We start from the raw sequence: 19,886 nt of genomic DNA on the forward strand, positions 1-19,886 counted from the left end.
TAAATACTAAATTGTTCCTTAGTTGGCATAAGAGGTGAAAACGCCTTTAGAAGGCAACTTTAAGTGTATGCAGAAGCGTAATGTATATAGGTATTTTTTACCTACAGACTTTTCCTTTGAAAATTGAGTTGGAAAAAGTACGTTCACAGATCTGCACCTGTTATTTGCGCAGGTGCTTCTTCCGGTAAAATAAGGCAGATAAGAGCTAACTGATTCCTGACTCTGCCCCCAGGAAAAGTGTCTGCACATAAAAGCAGGCACGCACCGGCACTGCATGACATACAGAATAGGCAACTTTCAGAGTCTAGTTCTGGGTATAAAACCCTGTTTTACATGTGAAAACTGCCCTCCATATTTTTAGTTCATCTACAAACATTATCCCAGACTTTAAGAGTCAGAGCAATACATGGATTAGAACGCCTCTAATTCAGTTGCTTACCTTTTTATTGTGCTGTGGAATAACCAGATATATTCTCATGCACCACTCAAGCAGAATCCAGAGTACACATGCTAAAAGAGATAGATAAAAAGAAAATTTGGAAGAATGGTCCCATAAAATGTAAAATTCCTAGGGCCAAATAGCATTTTTTTTTACATTTTTATATTCCGCTTTTTTGCACTTTTTTCAGTGCTTCAAAGCAGATTACATTCAGGTACTGTAGGTATTTTCCTATCCCCAGAGGACTTACAATCTAAGTTTGTACCTGAGGCAATGGAGGGTAAAGTGACTTGCCCAAGGTCACAAGGAGCGACAGCAGGACTCGAACCCTGGTCTCCTGGTTCATAGCCCCCTGCTCTAACCACTACATAAAGGTAGCCAGTCAAGTGTGACAAAGTAGTTGAGAATGCTAATAGTATGCTTGGTACCTACAGTGAAGCATTTATGCCCTCTGCTAGGTTGTTTTTCCTGATAAGTGTGACTTAACCTTCAATTTATTTTCCTATTGCTTTGTGGAGAAGTTCAGAACCATTTGGAATTCCTAGATCACACATCATGTCATGATAGACTGTGGTGGTAAATCTCAGCTAGAAGTTTGATACTTCTAGCTGAGATGACACAAAATCAGTTTTACAGAATGTTAAATCAACTATGTGAACATGCCAGATCCCTGCCTGTCTAGATTACTTAAACAAGGCCAAGAGGTAGTGGTACAGTCAGTTAATGAGGGTGATTAAGCCTCCTTGGAAGAATCATCTAATGCCAAAGATACTGAAAGAGACCAGCTGTGAAATGTTTGTTAAAGAAACAGGTTTGGATCTCAACCGATTAGAAAATTATAAGCCGATGGCAAATATACTGTTTATGGATAAAGTAGTAGAAAAGCTATTGGTATGCAGTAGCAGCAGTTTTTAAACGATACTGAGAAGCTGGGCTGTGATCAGTTAGGCCTTAGGTCAAACTGTGGGACTGAGAGACTTTGCTGGCCGTTTAGATGTTATTTATTTATTTATTTAGAAACTTTTATATACCGGCATTAGTGGGTACATCATACCGGTTCACATAATAACTTAAAGCTTGGAAAATACATTTCAACAAGGAGAATGTAACTGGGCGGGGGGTAAAATAAATAGGCAGTAGGAAGGATAGATAAAACAAGAAAGTTATGGAGATTGTTGGATAAAGGAAATGAGGTGCAGCTGATAATACTGGACCTCTCTGTGCCATTTGACACAGTTCATTACCAGGATTTGATCAGCAGGTTTGTCAGTGTTTGATGTCCTGGAAATAGGACTCCTTTAGTTATTTCTCCTTCCTTGCAGGGAGGCAGCAAATGTAATTGGGCCAGAAGTTAATCACGTCCTTACGTTTTAAAATGGGGAGTCCTGCAGGGCTCCTATCTCTCTCCAAGGTTATTTAACATATATTTACAACAGTTGGCAAGGAGTATCCCTAATTTGGGGATTTCATTTTTTTTTCTATGCAGATGACCGGTCGCATGCTTAATGTCTGTCTAGAAGTGATTTTGAACTGGTTATGCTGTAATAAGCTTCAGCTGAGTCCTGAGAAGTCTGAGATCCAATAGGTTAGATGAAGGAATCTTTAAGTGCTGGGAACAGGATATGGTCCTGGACACTGATGGGTTTTAGGATTCCATCTAAGAACTTGCATATTATATAGAGGTGGAGTTGGATACTATTAGAGCCCCAAGTTGCAGCAGTAGTGCAATCTGTGTTTGGCTAACTGAAGATTTTGCAGCAGGTCCAGCCTTTTTTATTTATTTATTTATTTATTTATTTATTTATTTATTTGAGGATAAGCTATTTGCTAGAATCTTGCCTGCCTTGGTCTCTTCACATAATGACTATTGCAAAGTGTTATAACCGCTTTGGTAATCCTATCTATATCTATATAATCTATGGCTTGCAAGTGGTTTATAATTTAGCTGTACCTCTGTTGGCTGGAACTTGGTGTTGGGATAAGATTACACCTTTATTGTCTTCTAGCAGTACCATGCAAAATGTAAGGTGTTAACGCTAGTTTTCAAATCTTTCTATTGGAGAGGGGATCAACGATATTTAAAAGACATGTTAAAAGTGGCATGTTCCATTCCAAATATACTGATCTTCACAATAAATGTTACTACTGATCTCCCCTTTAAGGGAATCAAGATTAACTGGGACACAGAATTGGGCATTTTCAGCTGCTAATGTAGTTTATACAACATCCCTTCAGAAACGTGCTGGTGCCATTTGAAGACATGGTTTTCTTGAACAGGCATTCCCTGATTAGCTATTTTATTTGCTGTCAGTTTATTGCCTGGTTTAGTTATGGTGCTTCTGATATCAAGGGTGCTGCTCCTCAGTAGAGGAATGGACAGAGGTAGGTGGTTCAGATAAGGGTTAATGTACAGGTTTTTATGTGTTTTACTGATTATTGTACTGCATTTTTATCTTATTGGATTGACTATACTGCTGATATGTGCTTGTATATTCTAGGTTTATTACATGGTATTTGTTTGTTATATGGCCTTTACTTATCTACTTGTTTGTTAATTGTAGCTTGCCTTGGGTAGGCTGTAGAAAGGCATGGAAAAAATCTGATGTAATAATTACTCTTCGTCCAGATGAGTGGGTTATGCACCCTGACCAGCAGATGGAGAAAGAGACAAACTAGTTTGCTGACCTCAGCCTATTAATATTCTGTTTCCAGCAGATGGTACAGGTGCATCTCATACTGTGGACTGAGGCCTGGTAGGCTGAATAGGAATAGCCTTTACCTGGGTCTTCTTGAGGTATACTTGCAATCTCTTCAGCTTTTGTTGATTTCTGTGCACGCTTGATCTCTGGGATCAAACGTAATCAACACATCACTCCTACCCATATAGGTCTGCACTGGTTTCTTATGCAACAGTGGATTACTTATAAAGCTGAAATGGCTGGATCTTAAGTTGATAAACTCAAGCTCTTGTCCACAGGCTAATGCCCTTCTTAAACTATATCAACCCTCCGACCAGTTATGGTCATCACAGAGCAGCATGCTCGATGTTCCATCACAGCTACAAGAGAATCTTTTCCTCTAGCAGCCCCCGTTATCTGGAATTCTCTTCCAGTGGAATTAAGGTTAAGCGATTGCACATGGTTCGCCATGTTTTGAAGGAACATCGGGCAGCACTTTCGTGAGCCTCTTTAATGGATTTGAGTGAAGTGCAGCGGCTAAGTGGCTTCCCCTGACGAAGAAGAAATTCGAAACTTGGCCTGGTTGGGGGTTAATCTTGCCAATGGTCACAACGAAGTTTTGGGACTCGTGCTTAAGTTAAGTGACTTCAGATTTACCTGTTTGGATTTTTGAATATGTTTGGCGAACTGTGATCCTCTGTGCTGCTTTTCATATTTTTTCATGAAGCATTTTGAAATAACATTTTAAGAAAAACAACAAAAAAACAACAAAAAATTATCTTTGAGAAAATAAAAAGGACTTTAGGGTGGACGGTGGTGCTCATGATTAAAAAGCTAAACAAGGTACACCGGGATGGTGCCCTAAAAGTTTTATGAAGCATCACTTACAGTCTTTAAAAAGTTTTCTCTGGTAACCGATTGGTGATTATGTCTAAATGTGAAAAGCATTGTTTCAAGTAAGTTTTGAAGCTTTGAACCATTTAGGTTTTGAATACAACAAAAAGGATAAACATCTATGATCTATTAACACCCAAATGGGTTAATTAGTGTGGGTTTTTGTAGTGCCATTATCTATAATACTGGGGAGCATGTTCAATTTTCAGGCTGTGCCCTTTGGGTTGGCAACATCACCAAGGACCTTTTTGGTGGAAGTGGTGGCAGCTGCGTGGTGGAGAGAAGGCATTTTAATTCACCTTTATCTGGATGACTGGCTGATCAGTGCAAAATCTGCACATAGTTAAGCTCTGAAATTCATTGCTAGAGGATGTGGTTACGGCAGTTGGTGTTACTGGGTTTTAAAAAAGGTTTGGATAAGTTCCTAGAAGAAAAATCCATAAATGACTATTAATTAATAAGCAATAGTAGATGGAGATTTATCTAATGTTTGGGTACTTGCCAAGTACTTGTGGCCTGGATTGGCCACTGTTGGAAACAGGATACTGGGCTTCATGGACCCTTGGTCTGACCCAGTATGGCATGTTCTTATGAGAGCACAATGACTACCAAGAGGGTGGTGCAAGTATTGCAAAAAATGGAGTAGATTGTCAACTTTTCCAAGAATACTCTGGAACCTTCTCAAACCATGGAGCATCTGGGAGCACTGTTCAACATGAAGGCAGATTGAGTGCATCTGATGAAACAGATTCAGAAGCTATATTGCCATGTTCTTTTGTTACTTTCACACAGGAGGCTGACAGTGTGGAGCGATCTTTAGCTTCTAGATTCCATGGCAGCAGCATTGAAGTTGGCTTCCTGAATGAGGGCCCACATGAGACCTTTGCAGAGAGCCTTATTGTCCAGGTGGAATCCACAGTCTCAGAATTAATCCACATGGCTTCTGGCACCCCAGAGGGTCAGGATGAGCTTGCAGTGGTGGATGAATTCAGAGAATTTGATGATAGATGTGGACTAAGAGCCCCTTACTAGGGTAATGATGAATGCCAGTCTCTCGGGATGGGGATGCTCTTTGCTGGGAAAAGTTGTTCAGAGCCGGTGGTCACCGGAGGAATCTTGTTGGTTCATCAATCAGTTGGAGACCAGAGCTATTTGGTTAGCCTGAAATTAACGTTAAAGCGATGTCTGATAATGCAACAACGGTGGCATATGTCAACTGACAAAGAGGCACCATGAGTCTGTAGGTAACAGAGGAGGTGGAAGTGTTCTCTTGGGCAAAGAAGAATCTAGATGTGTTATCTGCTGCTTGAGTAGCAGGAGTGGAGAATGTTCAGTTGGATTTCATCAGCCAACATACTGTAGACCTAGGAGAACAGTCTTTATCTAAAGCTGCATTTGATCTGATAGTGGCCACGTGGGGAATTCAGTGGATGGATTCGATGACTACTTTCAAACCTGCAAAAGTGGACAGTTTTTACAGCCAAAGGAGGAAAAAGTGTTATCTTGGTTTGAATGCTCTGGTTCATGTCTGGCCATTAGATGCAGTTCTGTACATGTTTCCACTATTGCCTCTGATAGGGAGAGTAGTTCAGAAGATATTGGGACATCTGGGTCTAGTAATTTTGGTGGCTTCGGAGTAGCCAAGGCACCACTGGTATGCAGATCTGGTGCATTTACTGTATAGCGATCCAGTGCATCTTTCTCTGGAAAGAGTTGCTATTTCAAGGTCCAGTGTTTCATGAGGATCCGGGTTGATTTTGTTTTACGGCTTTGTCCTTGAGAAGGCTTATCTTTAAAAAAAAAAAAAAAGGTTGTTAGGAAGTAATGAATATCCTTTTTAAAGGCTAGGAAATCTCTTGGCATAAGTGCAAGTCTGGAGAGTTTTTGAACACTGGTGCATTCATAGATAGTTGTGCCCCAGAAAGGCGGCAGTACCATGGTTCTGGATTTCTTGCAGGAGGGGCTTTCTAAGGGATTTATGCTTAACTTGTTGAAAGTGCAGGTTGCAGCTATTATGTATTATAGGGTGAAAATATCGGTTAAGCTCTTATCATTTCACCCTGATAAGCCATGCGTTTCTGGTAAGGACTTCTGTTCCATCTTGGGATCTCAATTTGGTTTTGACCTTTTTGTCAGACTATACTTTGAAATTATTAGAGATATTTCACTGAGGCTACTTACTTTGAAAACAGTGTTCATGGTGTATCTGTTCTGCTAGGAGAATCTTGGAGTTGCAAGCGTTGTCCTGTGGAGAATCTTTTTTTGCAGTTCAGAGATGACACGGTTAAGATTTGCATGGTGCCTTCCTTTCTTTCAAAAGTTGTTTCCACTTTTCATCTGAATCAGATGCTCTTGTTGCCTTAATTTAGCAAACATACAGATAAGGCTAATTACAGGGGCTGCATTATTTGGATGTGAAGAGTTCTTTTTGAGGGATTAAGCAGGTCATTGCGACAGTGTATGTGGATGGTGGTGGAGCCTTGCCTAAACAGTTGAAGGCTCATTCTACTTGAACTGAAGCGGCTTCTTGGCTGGAGTTGCGATTGGTTTCTCCACAGGCCATTTGCAAAGCTGTGACATGATCTTCTAATCTAAGGTATTATCGATTAGATGTAGAGGCCAGATAGGAGGCTACATTTTTGCCCTGGAGGTGTAGAGAGCATGATTGGCAGTGTCCTGCCCTGTTTAGGATTAGCTTGGGTACACCCCATTCATCTGGACTTGTTTCACTGGATGGTGAAATTAGTTATGACTTGATAATTTCCTTTCCTTCAGACCAGTTTTTAGGACCTTCCCTATTCTGCCAATTTTTTTTTTTTTTTTACAGTCCCAGTACAAGAAAAGGCACAGAATCAATTGTTTGAGCAGGTTTTCTTTAATGCTGAACTTATGTTTCTTCTATACTGATTTTATTTCGGAATGTGGTTTCTTAGTCTTGGAAGCCTTCTATTAAAAAAAAAAAAAAAAAGAAAGAAAGGAAAAATTTGATAACCTCTTATTATGGATTAAGAATTTAAAATATCCAAAGTTAGCTTGTTACGAAATGGTAATGAAATGTATAGTGTCTCTTACATATGACTTAATCAGGGGGACAAATGGTCTCAAAAAAATATCAATAAACTTAGACAAGGGTTCTAATACAGAACCAATTCCTGCTACAATGGGTCGTCCAGGAGGATTTTCTAAAGACTTGTAAACTTTTGGAAGCATGTAAAATACTGAAGTTATAGGATACTCAGACATTAGAAACTGTGCCTCACTGGTGATGAATTTCCTGTCCACCGCTTCCTGTACAAGACATTTAATGGTATCTTTTAGGTCATTCATAGGATCGCCAGGAAGGGGGCAATAAAATGTTACATCATTTAATTGGCGAATGATCTCAGTCTCATAATCTGATCGATTCAAAATCGCAATTCCCTCTCCCTTATCAGCAGGTTTTATTATTATGTTAGGGTCGTTTGCCAATGATCTGATGGCTAGCCAAGTTGAGTCATCACACCGTTAAACACCATGCTGAATCTCAATCGGCTCGGGCAACCCGTCCTCAGCTGCAACAACACTGCCCCGAAACAATCAACGATTAACATACCAAAGGGATATGAGGGTGGGTGAGAGGGAAGCAGCTTCAGGGAGCAATGGCAAGCAAGTGATTGCTGCTATTGCTCCAGAGGTAACCCGCTTAGCAAGACTCCTGCTGATTGGCTATCCCATCCCCGGGGAACCAATGAGTTCCCGGCTCACCCCCCAGAGGTTTGAAATTCAAACCTCCTACATCCGAAGCCAGCCAATGGACTGGCACGCCGGGCGCAAAAGGCCCCTTTGCACTTGGCGGCCCTCACCGGGGCCTGCTCGAATTGTGCCTGGCACCCACATTACTCCAGGTACCCCGATACCTTATCGGGGTGCCCTTCTCTTGTTAAAGCAATTTTCTTTCAATTTCATATCTTGTGCCAACTTGTGCCTTTCTTGGATCAGTGTGCATGTCAGACAAGTACTACTACTGTTTTCAGGCCCTGATTACTGTAATTCCCTATGCATCGACAATCCAGCTAATATTTAAAGATCACTCTAAATTACACAAAACACAGCAATGTGCATTCTAACTAGCATGGGGCTTTGTGAGCATAGTACACCTATTTTGTTCAATCCTCACTGGCTTTTCAGTAAAATGGAGTATGAAATAAATAATTTATGCATGGTCATGGCAATTTTGTAACAGGAGTGCATCTCCTTGGATAACTTCAATGTTAAGTATTTGCGATTCTCACAATCAGAGCTTTGTAATGTTCCCTGAATTTGGGTGGCCCTTCTAGTCACAGGCCCTGTTTGTTAGAATTCCTTTCCATCATGGACTCGAGATGTTTAGGAAGCAATTGAAAACATTTTTGTTTGAGAAGGCATTCTCCTGAGGGCTGGTGTGTAACTTTGCCTCAATTTTTCTCTGTTATATATTTTGATCTCTCATGTGGTTGCTATATTAGTGCTGTTCAGCTGTTAAGATAATCTTCGCACTGGAGCCAGTCCATGCCTGTGCAACTATACTTTTTTATGGATGTTTTATTATACCCCGCCTTGAATTTTTGTGACTAATGCAGGTTATAAATCTTTTAAATTGTACAAACCATGACTCTCCTTTGTATTTATGTCATATACAGAGACACTGAAAGAAAGGAGGGAAAAGCGAGAGATGGGTACAAACGTTCAAATATCTAGCAGCTTCAATAAAGTACCAGCAGGAAACATTTTCCATAAAATGAGAAATCCAAGGACAAGGGATATCATGAAGCTGAAGGGAGGCTCAAAGGAATGTGATGTTTTTTTATTGAGGGATAGTAGACACTTGGGAGGGGCTTCCAGCAGATGTGGTAGGAGCCAAAATGGTGACAAATTTCAAGTTTGCATGGGACAAGCACAAAGGGACCTTAATAGGAGGGGAAGGCTCAAAGAAGAGCACAGATGGGACAGCACAATCGGTACCTCAAATGGGAAGACTGGATAGACTAAGTGGTCCTTATCTGCCAGTAATGAAGAAATAGCAGAAGCACGACTTAGCAGTGCTGGAGGCCATTGGAGTAATTGTGTTGATCTAGCAGGCTACAATTAGGGGGTCAGCCAGGTCTGTCTGATAGGTTGACTGCAACTAGCTCTGTCTAATAGAATGTGTAGAATGAGTAGTGATCAACTGGACTGTATCAATCAACAATGAACCTTAAAAGTGGTATCTAGAATCCCACATTAAGAATTGTAAATTTGATGTTATTGATGATGGTTAAATTTGCAGTTAGAGTGTAACTAAAGCTAGAGCTCCCCAAAGACCGACCTGTTTGCTAATGTAGGTTAATAGCGGCAGGGCATCATTGGATAGGCCACAGGGACTCAGGAAACAGCTACCCTAAATATTGGTGGCTTTTTAGATTATTACAAAGATGTATGGTTAGACATGGGAAGGGAGGAGTGCTGGGTGTGAACTAAAAAGGAGTTGGCATATGCTTATTTACCCAAATTGTAAAGTACAAAGGAGGAAGACAAATACTGTCTTGGCACTATGACTGGCACCTGGGATATATCCTTATCAGTGTGGAAAGGAATAAATAGGTAAACTGGATGGATCAGTTGACCTTTTTCTGCTGTGCCACTAGGACATCGTGTCTGTTTTGTCTATGCTGTAATCATTTTCTTTTACTGTTTTATATAGATGTGTTCCATTGCTTATTTTTATTATGTTTTATGACTAATTTTAATTATATATATGAATTTAGTGACTTTATGTAATCAACATTCATTTTAAAATTAGAGATGTACAATTAAAACCAAAACCAAATCATGAGACAGTCAATATCAAAACAATTTATACTAAAAGTAACAAAATAATCCTAAAGCCAATATAATAGTGACACGTTAATTTTATTTCGTCTTATGATTATCTACTTTTACTAAATTCCAAAAATGTATAAATGTAATTTTAAATAACAAGACTGTATAGCCAAGCATAGCCTTTAATTATCAAATGCTTGTAAAAACAAGAAGGTTTATAATTCTTTCCTAATTTAGAGAAATCTTTTTCTAGTCACGGACTAAGGGGGAAAGAATTCCATAAACTAGGGGCAAGGAAAAGCAAAGATCCTTTGCCAAGTTCTATCAAATTTGATTTGCTTGAATGGGGGAATATTCAATAACTTTTGCTGAGTTGACCGGAGTGGATGACCTGGGATTTAGGGACACACAAGGTTTGAAAGATAAGTAGGAATGCCCCTCACTTTAAAGGAAAGACAGCCAATTTTAAATTGGATTTGCAGAGAAACAGGTAACCAGCGTAGCTGCTTTAACAAAGAAGAGACGCGATATTTCTTCTTCCTAGTATTTTGGCTAGTTAGAAGATGGCTAAGTGATGGGGACGAGAAGCTATGGGAAAGGGAATTGAAGTAATCCAAACAGTTGAGTACAAGTGCATATGTTAAAGACTTAAGGTTGCTAGAATCTAAAAATGGTTTTAAATGACAGATCAAGCGTAAATAATAGAAGGAACGTTGGGCTAGAGGAGAAATCTGAAGAAAAGGCTAACATGCAGAGTCCAATTGAAATCCTAGGCTGGTTATTTCTTCGTTCAGTTCAATCTGGAAACTACACATGGCCAGGGAAGGCAAAAATCAAAGAATGTAAATTTCTAGCAAACCATATAGCTTTGGATTTATTAGGGTTGACTTTTACTCTAGCTGTATGAAGTTGGTATGCTACCTTAGAAAGACAGATGTAGATATCTGACAAAAAGTCTTCTGAACTAGGATTGAAGCTAGCCACAATCTGAACGCCATCCACATAGAAAGAACATCCAAAGCCAAGGCTCTGAATTAAGGTTGCTTAAGTGTGACAGATATAGATTAAAAAGAATAGTATAAATCCTTGAGGATCTCCACAAGTAAGGGTGCAGGGGATGAGACAGTAGAATTCCAGTCACCATTGAGAAATATTTTGGTTAGATAAGAGATTAACCAATTTAGGAGTCAACAAATAATAAACTATCAATCTTCTGTATTACTATAGAATCGGTCTGCTGCTTTGTAGGCAGTGAGTGGTTTGTTTTACTTTCCATCAGGCCGATACAGTAAGGAGCGGTAGGAAGAGCTGCGTTAGTGCCGGGCGCACCCGCGGTTGCCGCACGCATAGTGCAGCTCACCTACCGCTCGATACTGTATGTAAATAGCTTGCAAATGCAAGCTGCGTCCAAGAAGCGTCCGTGAAGCGTTAGGCCCGCTCAACCCATTTTACTTTATAGAGCTCTATACAGTATCCTGGGTGCGCTGGCCTAACGCTCCACGGACACGGGGGTATCTGTCATTTCAAATGTCATTTCAAATGACATTTGAAATGACAGGTACCAGGAAGTGGACGGTTCTCCTACACTCGGGATTGCCAGTCCTCTCTCCCCTCCTCCCGAAGCAAGGCGCGTAAAGTAGCCTTGCTTCGGGAGGAGGGGAGAGAGGACTGGCAGTGTAAAGCAACGAAGCGACTTACTCTTCTTGCAGCCCCCCTCCGGAGACGGACATTGGCAAAGACGGATCGTGGCTCCCCTGCCTCCCGGCGAAGATGGACGCCTGCACGGGCGAAAGCGGCCCCTGTGCGTGCGATTGGGCAGCTCAAGACGTGACGTCACATGCCGTGACGCCAAACGTCGTGACGTCACGCCTTGAGTGGCCCAATTTACGCACAGGGGCCGCTTTCACCCGTGCAGGCATCCATCTTCGCGGGCAGCTGGAGGCAGGGGAGCCGCTGTCCGACTCCGCAGATGTCAGTCTCTGGAGGGGAAAAGTAAGTCGCTTCGTTGCTTTACACTGCCAGTCCTCTCTCCCCTCCTCCCGAAGCAAGGCTGATTTATGTGCCTTGCTTCGGGAGGAGGGGAGAGAGGACTGGCAATCCCGAGTGTAGGATTGTCCGTCCTCTCTCCCCTCTCTCTTGCTACTTTTTTTTTTCGCTTTTTCGCTTTTTTCCGCTTTCGTTGCTTCGGGAGGAGGGGCGAGGACTGGGGCTGCCCCGTAGACCAGCACCCATGGACGCGGCCAGGGCAGGTGAGCGGGGGCTGGGGGAAAGTTTGCCGCCTACCCTTACCCCCTGCCTCTAACGCAGGGGTAAGGGTAGGCGGTAAATTAGCAGGTTAAACGCGCGGCAAAACAGCAGGTTAAAAAAGCGATAGTCGGGGCGCGTGTTACTGTAGGGGAAGGAATAGCTAATTCAATCGTTTACATCTAATATACATGCTGCGGGCGGAAGGGGTTACCCGGTGATTTAAAGAGGCGGTAAGAGTAGGTTAAAGGGGATAGTGTATTGCGGGTTGGACTAATGCGGCCGAAAAGTGAGTAGAAAGCGGGTTAGGAGCAGGGTAACCGTGGCCGCATTTTACTGTATTGACCTGCATGTTTGTAGAGCAAGATCTCTGTCCCATGCTCTTCTTTTTTTTTTTTTATACTTATTCTTTGTCCCATGCTCTTCTTTCTCTTGTATCTCCCCTCAGCTGTTGCTCCACAGTCCTTTAACTGCTATTTTATACCGTAGTTTGTTGCGATCTGTAGAACTTAATCCCATGAGCCTGACGTAAGGATGAGTTTGATAAGACCGTGTACTGTCCATCACCCTGCACAAGATGTAACATACTTGCTCTTTCCACAGGCCCAGTTGCTATCCTCACCTGTGACCTGAATACCGAAATCCTTTTTCCAAACTACCATGGCTGTCTAGGACTAAAGCACCTGAGCAGGTAACGCCTCTGGCTCCTGCTACTTCCCATGCCTCAGGTAGCCCTTTAAATTTCATTCAGGGAGGCCCATTGAAAGTGATCGTAGAAAAAGTCATTCCACACATTACTAGAATAGTTAACCTTCCATTAACAATAAGTTATCTTCCTGACCCTTTTAAAAAGAGCTTCAATGAGATCCATTCTGAAAGCACCTCAATTGGATCCCTCTGAGCTGAACAATTATATAGGCCTATCTCATCTTTGTCGTTTTGGGCAAAAATAATTGAAAAAACTGTGCTTAAACAGCATTTGGAGTACTGAGAGAATATGTTCCTTAATCCCAATCAATATGGATTTAGGAAAAGCTACAGTACAGAGATGCTATTATCACTAACACACCATTTTAAGAGGTTTCTCTATGGGCATTCCTATATTCTGGTCCTTTTGGTTAATTTGGCGGTCTTCAACATATTAGATCATAGGATACTGTCAACACGCCTTTTAGAGCTAGGGATTATTGGCAAGGTATTTATTTAAAATATGTATGGTCGACTTATAATAATAAATCATGCTAAGTGGATGGTTTGATTGGTTTAAACCCTTTCTCGGTAACAGCCAATATATGGTAGTTACTGATAAAGCTTAATCCAGTTGGGTTGAAGCTAGAACTGGTGTACCTCAGGGATCAACCTTCCCAGTTACTTGATTTAATGTATATATGTCCCCTTTTTGCAACCTGTTAGGTTTAGGGCTCAGTTTCAAGATCATCGCGGTTGATATTCAGTTCTTTTTTCTTCTTAAAGACTTAGTAGCATCTTCATTTGAACTTAAAATGTACCTGTACGCAATCAATAAATTGTTTTACAACTACTTTTCTCTAAATTTGGGAAAAACAGAGATTTTAATGTTTAGATGCTCTGTAGTGCCCAATCTGTGCAAGTTTTTTTTCAAAGGTCAAGAGATTCCTTTGTCGCTTGTCGTATGTGATCTGGGAGTGAGATTAGACAAAGTTATTCATGGAGGAACATGTGCTGAAATTAGTTAAGTCAGTTTTTTTTAAACTTTGGGTTTTGAGAGGGTTAAAATCTTTCCTAGAGTATAATGACATCCGGTCAGTCTTACCATCCCTTGTATTTTCGGGCACAGACTGCTGTAACTCCCTATTATTGGGGGGTCCAGCAAACACTATTAATCTCTAACTGCTGCAGAATGCTGCGGCAATGGTGTTGACTGGAACATGGCAGTATGATTATATTTCTCCAGTTCTGTGTGACCTCTGTTGGCTCCCAGTGAGTTTAAGCTTCATTATAAATGCTTAATGACTATTCATAAGATCAACATAAGTGATTTAGTCTCTAGTCCCCACATATATACACCACAGCTAGGGGTGTAAATTGACTGCTGAAGTTGCTGGTCCCCCCCAAAATTTGCTGCTGACATGTGACTGAAAAACAATGATTTAGAGATGCTCCTACAGAATTATGTAACCCCATTCCGGGTACAGCTGGAAGCCGGTGGCTCCCTAGAGACCGGGGCTTAGTCACAACTTAATCCTATACTTTCACCAGGGGGAAGGAATTCCCTCAAAGCATAGCCCAATAAATGAAATACAGTCCAGCCCAATAAATTAGACAGTACTGCCTGGCCAGCAGTCTACTGAGCAAACAGCTAAATTAGGAGAAGCCACAGATTACCATTATGTGAATAGCCACAGAGGCAACCTTTGCACAGAATCCAGTTCCTAAAAGCAAAAAAGGTATCTAAAGCAGTGTACAGCTAGGAATACAATTGTTTGCCAAACAGAAGGCCAGTGGCGTGGCCAGAACTGATTTTTTGGGTGGGCTGTAGGCATACAGGTCTGAGTCCTACTAGTTGTATTCTTATGGATTAATAATGGCTAAGCATGCACCCTTCAATGCGTTTGTACGTAGTCTGCAACAGCCATCATGAGTGAAACCTAAAATATTTTAACTCACTTATTTCAAATTATTAATTTGAAGCTGCCCAGGCCCTAGCATCCCTGGTTGGTGGAGCATGGCACCTCTGTGCACTATGGATACTATGCCCATGACCATATTGTGATCTGTTATCATTCCCCATGATTCAACAGGCACACTTGGGGGAGGTACGTGGGTGGGCTATTTTATTGGGTGGGCCCCCATTTTATGGAACACTGTGTCTCTGATACTTCATATGACTGAAGATGGAAAGACTTTAAATATTTTTTAAAGACCTGGTAATTTAAACAGACCCAGGAAAGAACTAAAGGTGAGAAGGGAAGTGTTCAGAAAGGTCATGACCTTGTTATCTAGTATCTTGAGTAAAGATGAGAGAAAGGGTCATTAGGTTATATTATTTTAGGGTGATTGTGTTTTGTTTGTATTATATTTTATGTTAATTATTTTTATTATGAATGTGGTGGTGTGAGTCACCACAATCATTGGAGTATGTGACTAATAATTGTTTAAATAAATAAATATTCATTAATACATATTATGCAAGGGTCAGATCACGTACATTATCTATGCCTCCTTTCTTGGGCCTTATGTTACAAGATGAAGTTGATTGAATTTGTTGTATATGGGTGTGAAGGGAGAATATAAAAATGTAGTTATCAGATAGCACTGATGTAAGGGCAGGTTAACAGCAGCATATGGAACAAAAAAAGATTAACAGCAGAAAACCTTGAGCCTGCTTTGATCTAATCTAATCTTGCACTTATATCTCCCCCGTTTACACCTGTAGGACTGCCCAGAGGGTTTACAACACGTATAAAACACATTTCATACATAAACACAATACAACAACTAAATTCCAAAACCAGAGATCTAAAACTTCATAGCCAAAGGAATTAAAATGGTGTGCTATCCCATTTTGTGACCGTAGGAAGAAAGGTTTTGAAGTGAGGCCCTAGGAGTGTAATCAATGCTTAGCCAAAAGGGATAGCGGTATTAGGATTGTATTAATATCCCCGAGTGTAGCATTCGGGAAGATGGATGGCACAGGGAGTGAGAGAGGATTAAAGGGGCTCGTTTACAAGAAGGGATTCTGTGCCTGTGGGACCATGGCAGAGTCTAGAGGAACAGAGAGAGTAGAACAGAAATCACAGGAGCAGTAATACTCACTAACAGCTGAGACAAATCCCTTCTCTTGGAGCTGAATTCTCTCTGCTGATAGTCTCAGTTGCTTACACAGCAGAAGCCTCTTCCTTCTTGTTGCACTCCTCTTCTCTCTCTCAGGGCTGATGTGTCGGGGAATTTTGCACTTGTGCTCAGTCATGTTCCCTCTTTCTTTGCAGTAATAAAATGTTGCATGCTTACTCGCAGCCAGAAATATCGGAGGAGCTGCAGAAGCTGCAGCAGAAGATGGGGCTCGAGGAGGAGAAGATAAAAGAGGTGGATTTTTTCTTGCTCCTGGACAACCTCCTGGCTGAAGAGGTGAGTTTTGTCGGCCCCGCATGCCCTTGCTAACTGGCAGCAGCTTCATTTCCCTCGGCTTGTGGTTCTCTTTAAGATGGCGGGGGAGCAGAGTTGGAAGAGTAGACGTGTAGTGCACTCTTGTCATGCAGCTCATTCCTAGTGCCTGGGCCAGTGGCTCTCCATGCCTCCTCTTATGCTCAGATGTGGAGAAGGCTGGCAGCTGGGTAGAGCACTAAGCGGAACAGGCATGGCTTTATCTTTTATGTAATTCATGAAAGAAGTATTTTCCTAGGTGTGTGCTCTTTTCACTTTACAGGCAGGTACACGGCAGGGCTGGCCTAACTTGCTGTTAAGTTCTGCGAACAAGTAGTGAGGGCCTCCTGATATCACAGGACCTTTTTAGTGGTTGCCTCTGAACACAAGATTACCTTCCCCAAAGATGGCACACTTGGGTGTTTTATCTTCAATGTCAATCTGATAAGAAAAGGTTAAGGAAAGAATTAAAAACATGGCTTTTCCAACAGGCATATTCGATTGATAACTAGCCCCAAGCAGAAACCTATATCCTTTTATGATTCCTACTTTTTATCTTTTAATTAATTAATGGAGTTTTTAGTTAGTTCTAGTTTATCTTGATTTTGATAATGTATATTGGATAATTTTGTGAACATTATGTAGTTTATCTATTTTTCTTTTAATATAATTTATTGTAAACCATTGAGATAGATTTTTCTGTGCAACGGTATAGAAAACTGTATAAATAAATAATAAACAAATAACTCCTTGATTTCTCTTTGTCAGAGACTTGTCACCTATGCTGTAAACTACTCAAAAGACATAGCTGTTTCCCTGAATTTATTGTAAACGCTGGTGTTCTCTTGGAAAGCATCACTTCCCTTCCATTGATCCCTCTCCAGTCCCATCCTCATGACTTCTGCAGCCAAATCGGAATTTAGGTTATGCACAATTTATTCCATTTGATATTCTGCCATTTCTTTTGCAGTACAAAGCAAATTCCAGTAATTCACACCTATAATCATAGGTTTCAAATCCCACTGCTGCTCCTTATGACCTCGGGCAAATTGCTTTAACTTCCGTTGCCTCAGGCCCAAACTTAGGAGGTCATTCCCTGAGGGAATCTGCGCCTCGAAAGGGACCCTCACCACCCGGTAGGCACACCCAGCATAGCCCATCGTGGGAGAGCCGCAAGGCAGGCTCCCCGCAGGCTAAACAAGCACGCGATCGCGGCATGAGGGAGAGCTAAACAGAGCCGCGAGCAGGGGAATCAGCTGAGTAGTGCTGAGGAGAGGAACGAGTGCAGGCAATCGAACTGCCTTCAGTCAAAAGAATCTTGTATTATGTACTCTTTTTTTTTTTTTTTTTTTTTGTTATTTGTTTGGCCAGTCAGGGGAATGAACTTCCCTGAAAATGCAGCTGGGGAATTACAGCGTCCCGGGGGCCAAGGCAGTTATTCAGGGGGAGTGACTGGACCACCAGTATCGCCCCAGGTACACGGATCACCGGGAAGGGAGCCTAGACTGAGGTAACTCAAGGGGCAAGCCAAGAGCAAGGAGACAGAGCTGTCTCCTAAAAAACAGAGCAGTATTAAAACCTGGGTCGAAGTCATTTTTTTAAATTTTAAATATATTAAATACAAGTAAGAGTACTTGCTTGAGCTTGAAATATAGAGAGAAAAGGACCCCTCAGGGTACGAAAAAGACTGAAGTAAGGGAACCGCAGGGTGAGCTGTCACATCTGCTGGAGACAAGACAAATACTGAAGGGAAGCAGGGTAGGCTGTGTCCTGATATAGGATACCCTTACACTTTTGGTCTGTCTCCATCTGCTGGACAGGAGGCTCAACCCATGGTATGGACTGATCCGTGGTTCTACAGGAACGAAAATTAGCAGTTAAGAACCAATTTTCCTTTACCTCTGCTGCTTACTTCTGTAACTTCTGCCAGTGTTGGAACCCACCACCATTTTTTATATACCAGGCGTGGTTCTCCTAATCCTATTCAGGGAAAGTGTGTGGCATGCCGTGTTGTGAACCCAGCATGTGTAAAGGCTTGTCCTCCCTGTGATGCTCTCAAACCAGCTTCCAAGCCACCAAATTCAGTTCCAGCACAGCAGGAGACTGGCAAGCCCAGCAAGTCCAGAAAAAAATGTAACTACTCTAGCGGATTGTTCTCCAGCTTCAATTCCTGAAGCAATCACTGATACGGCCTCTATTGGATATGCCCTGGTTGCCAAGTTTGGAACCTACTACTATTTCCAAAGTGTTTCAAGTGTAAATTCCCTAATACTGCCTTGTGGGTGTGTAAGGAGTACTAGTTTTCAAACCCTTTATTCACTGGTATGTCTTGGCTGTGATGCAACTAAAATGAGTCCCAAGCTTCAAACCCCAGCTCTTGACAACATGCTACCTGCTGCCCAGAAAGTTCACGGCCTGGCTTTCCTTAAATCCACTTAATGCAAACACTGTCAAAATTAGACAGAGGAGGCAGAAATTCATGCCTGCAAAACTATAGCCTGTTCCAGAATCCAGTGTTCCTGTTGCCCATGAACTTCTGTGTCAGACTGCAAGTTTCTAACCGGAGGGCTACTCTCGGTTCACCCTCTGTGACTCTGCTTCCATCCTAACCTTACTGAGCTCTGCACTAATTCCCTGCAAGCCTAGCAAAAAATATTTCTAATCTTGAAGCTCTTTCCACTTCTATTATCTACTGGAACTGTAGCAAATGCCAGAGCACTGAATTGTTTCATCTGTGATTCCTTTCATTCTGACTGGTGGGAATGTAAAAAAAAATGCCATTTTGGGAACATCCTTCCAGAACAAACTTGTCTGCTTTGTCTGGTCCCTCTGCTGCTCACAGCTCAGCAGGAAACCTGCGAGGGAGTTAGTTAGACCATTGATGATCGAGGGATTAAAGGGGCAGTTAGGGAAGACAAGGTCATCATGGAAAGACTAAATGAATTCTTTGCTTTCGTGTTTACTGATGAGGATATTGGAGAGATACCTGATTCGGAGACAGTTTTCAAGGGTGACAATTCAGATAAACCAAATCACAGTTAACCTGGAAGATGTAGTAGGCTAGACTGACAAAGTGAAGAAGTAGCAAGTCACCTGGACAAGATGGAATGCACTCCAGGGTTCTGAAAGAACTCAAAAATGAAAGTTCAGATCTATTACAAGTAATTTTTAATCTATCATTAAAATCATCCATTGTACTTGAAGACTGGAAGGTGACCGATGTAACCCCGATATTTACAAAGGGCTCCTGAGGTGATCCGGGAAACTATAGACTGGTGAGTCTGTCTTCAGTGCTGGGAAAAATTGTGAAAATATTATAAAGATAAAATCACAGAACATTTAGATAAAAATGATTTAATGGGACACAGCCAGCATGGATTTACCCAAGGGAAGTCTTGCCTCACAAATCTGCTACACTTTTTTGAAGGGGTGAATAAACGTGGATAAAGGTGAACCATTAGATGTAGTGTATTTGGGTTTTCAGAAGGCGTTTGACAAGTCCTTCACAAGAGGCTACTAGGAAAATTAAAGTGTCATGGGATAGGAGGTGATGTCCTTTAGTGGATTACAAACTGGTTAAAAAGCAGGAAACAGAGTAGGATTAAATGGTCTGTTTTCACAGTAGAAAAAGGTAAACAGTGGAGTGCCTTAGGGATCTGTTCTTGGACCAGTGCTTTTTAATATATTTGTAA

General features: G+C 41.6%; 1 protein-coding gene across 4 annotated transcripts in view; it reads left to right on the forward strand.

Moving 5' to 3' along the window:
* Positions 1-19,886, forward strand: part of ACP6 (acid phosphatase 6, lysophosphatidic) — a 62,614-nt gene that overhangs the window by 29,799 nt on the left and 12,929 nt on the right. For 2 of the 4 annotated variants that reach the window (XM_029578342.1, XM_029578345.1), the window contains 3 exons: positions 8,670-8,705; positions 12,676-12,763; positions 16,041-16,179. In XM_029578342.1, coding sequence (XP_029434202.1) covers positions 8,670-8,705; positions 12,676-12,763; positions 16,041-16,179 — 263 coding nt within the window. The remainder of the gene's footprint in view (positions 1-8,669; positions 8,706-12,675; positions 12,764-16,040; positions 16,180-19,886) is intronic. The other 2 variants (XM_029578344.1, XM_029578346.1) reach the window with 1 other exon arrangement.

Source organism: Rhinatrema bivittatum, chromosome 15 (assembly GCF_901001135.1).
Source record: "Rhinatrema bivittatum chromosome 15, aRhiBiv1.1, whole genome shotgun sequence".
Lineage (NCBI taxonomy): Eukaryota > Metazoa > Chordata > Amphibia > Gymnophiona > Rhinatrematidae > Rhinatrema > Rhinatrema bivittatum.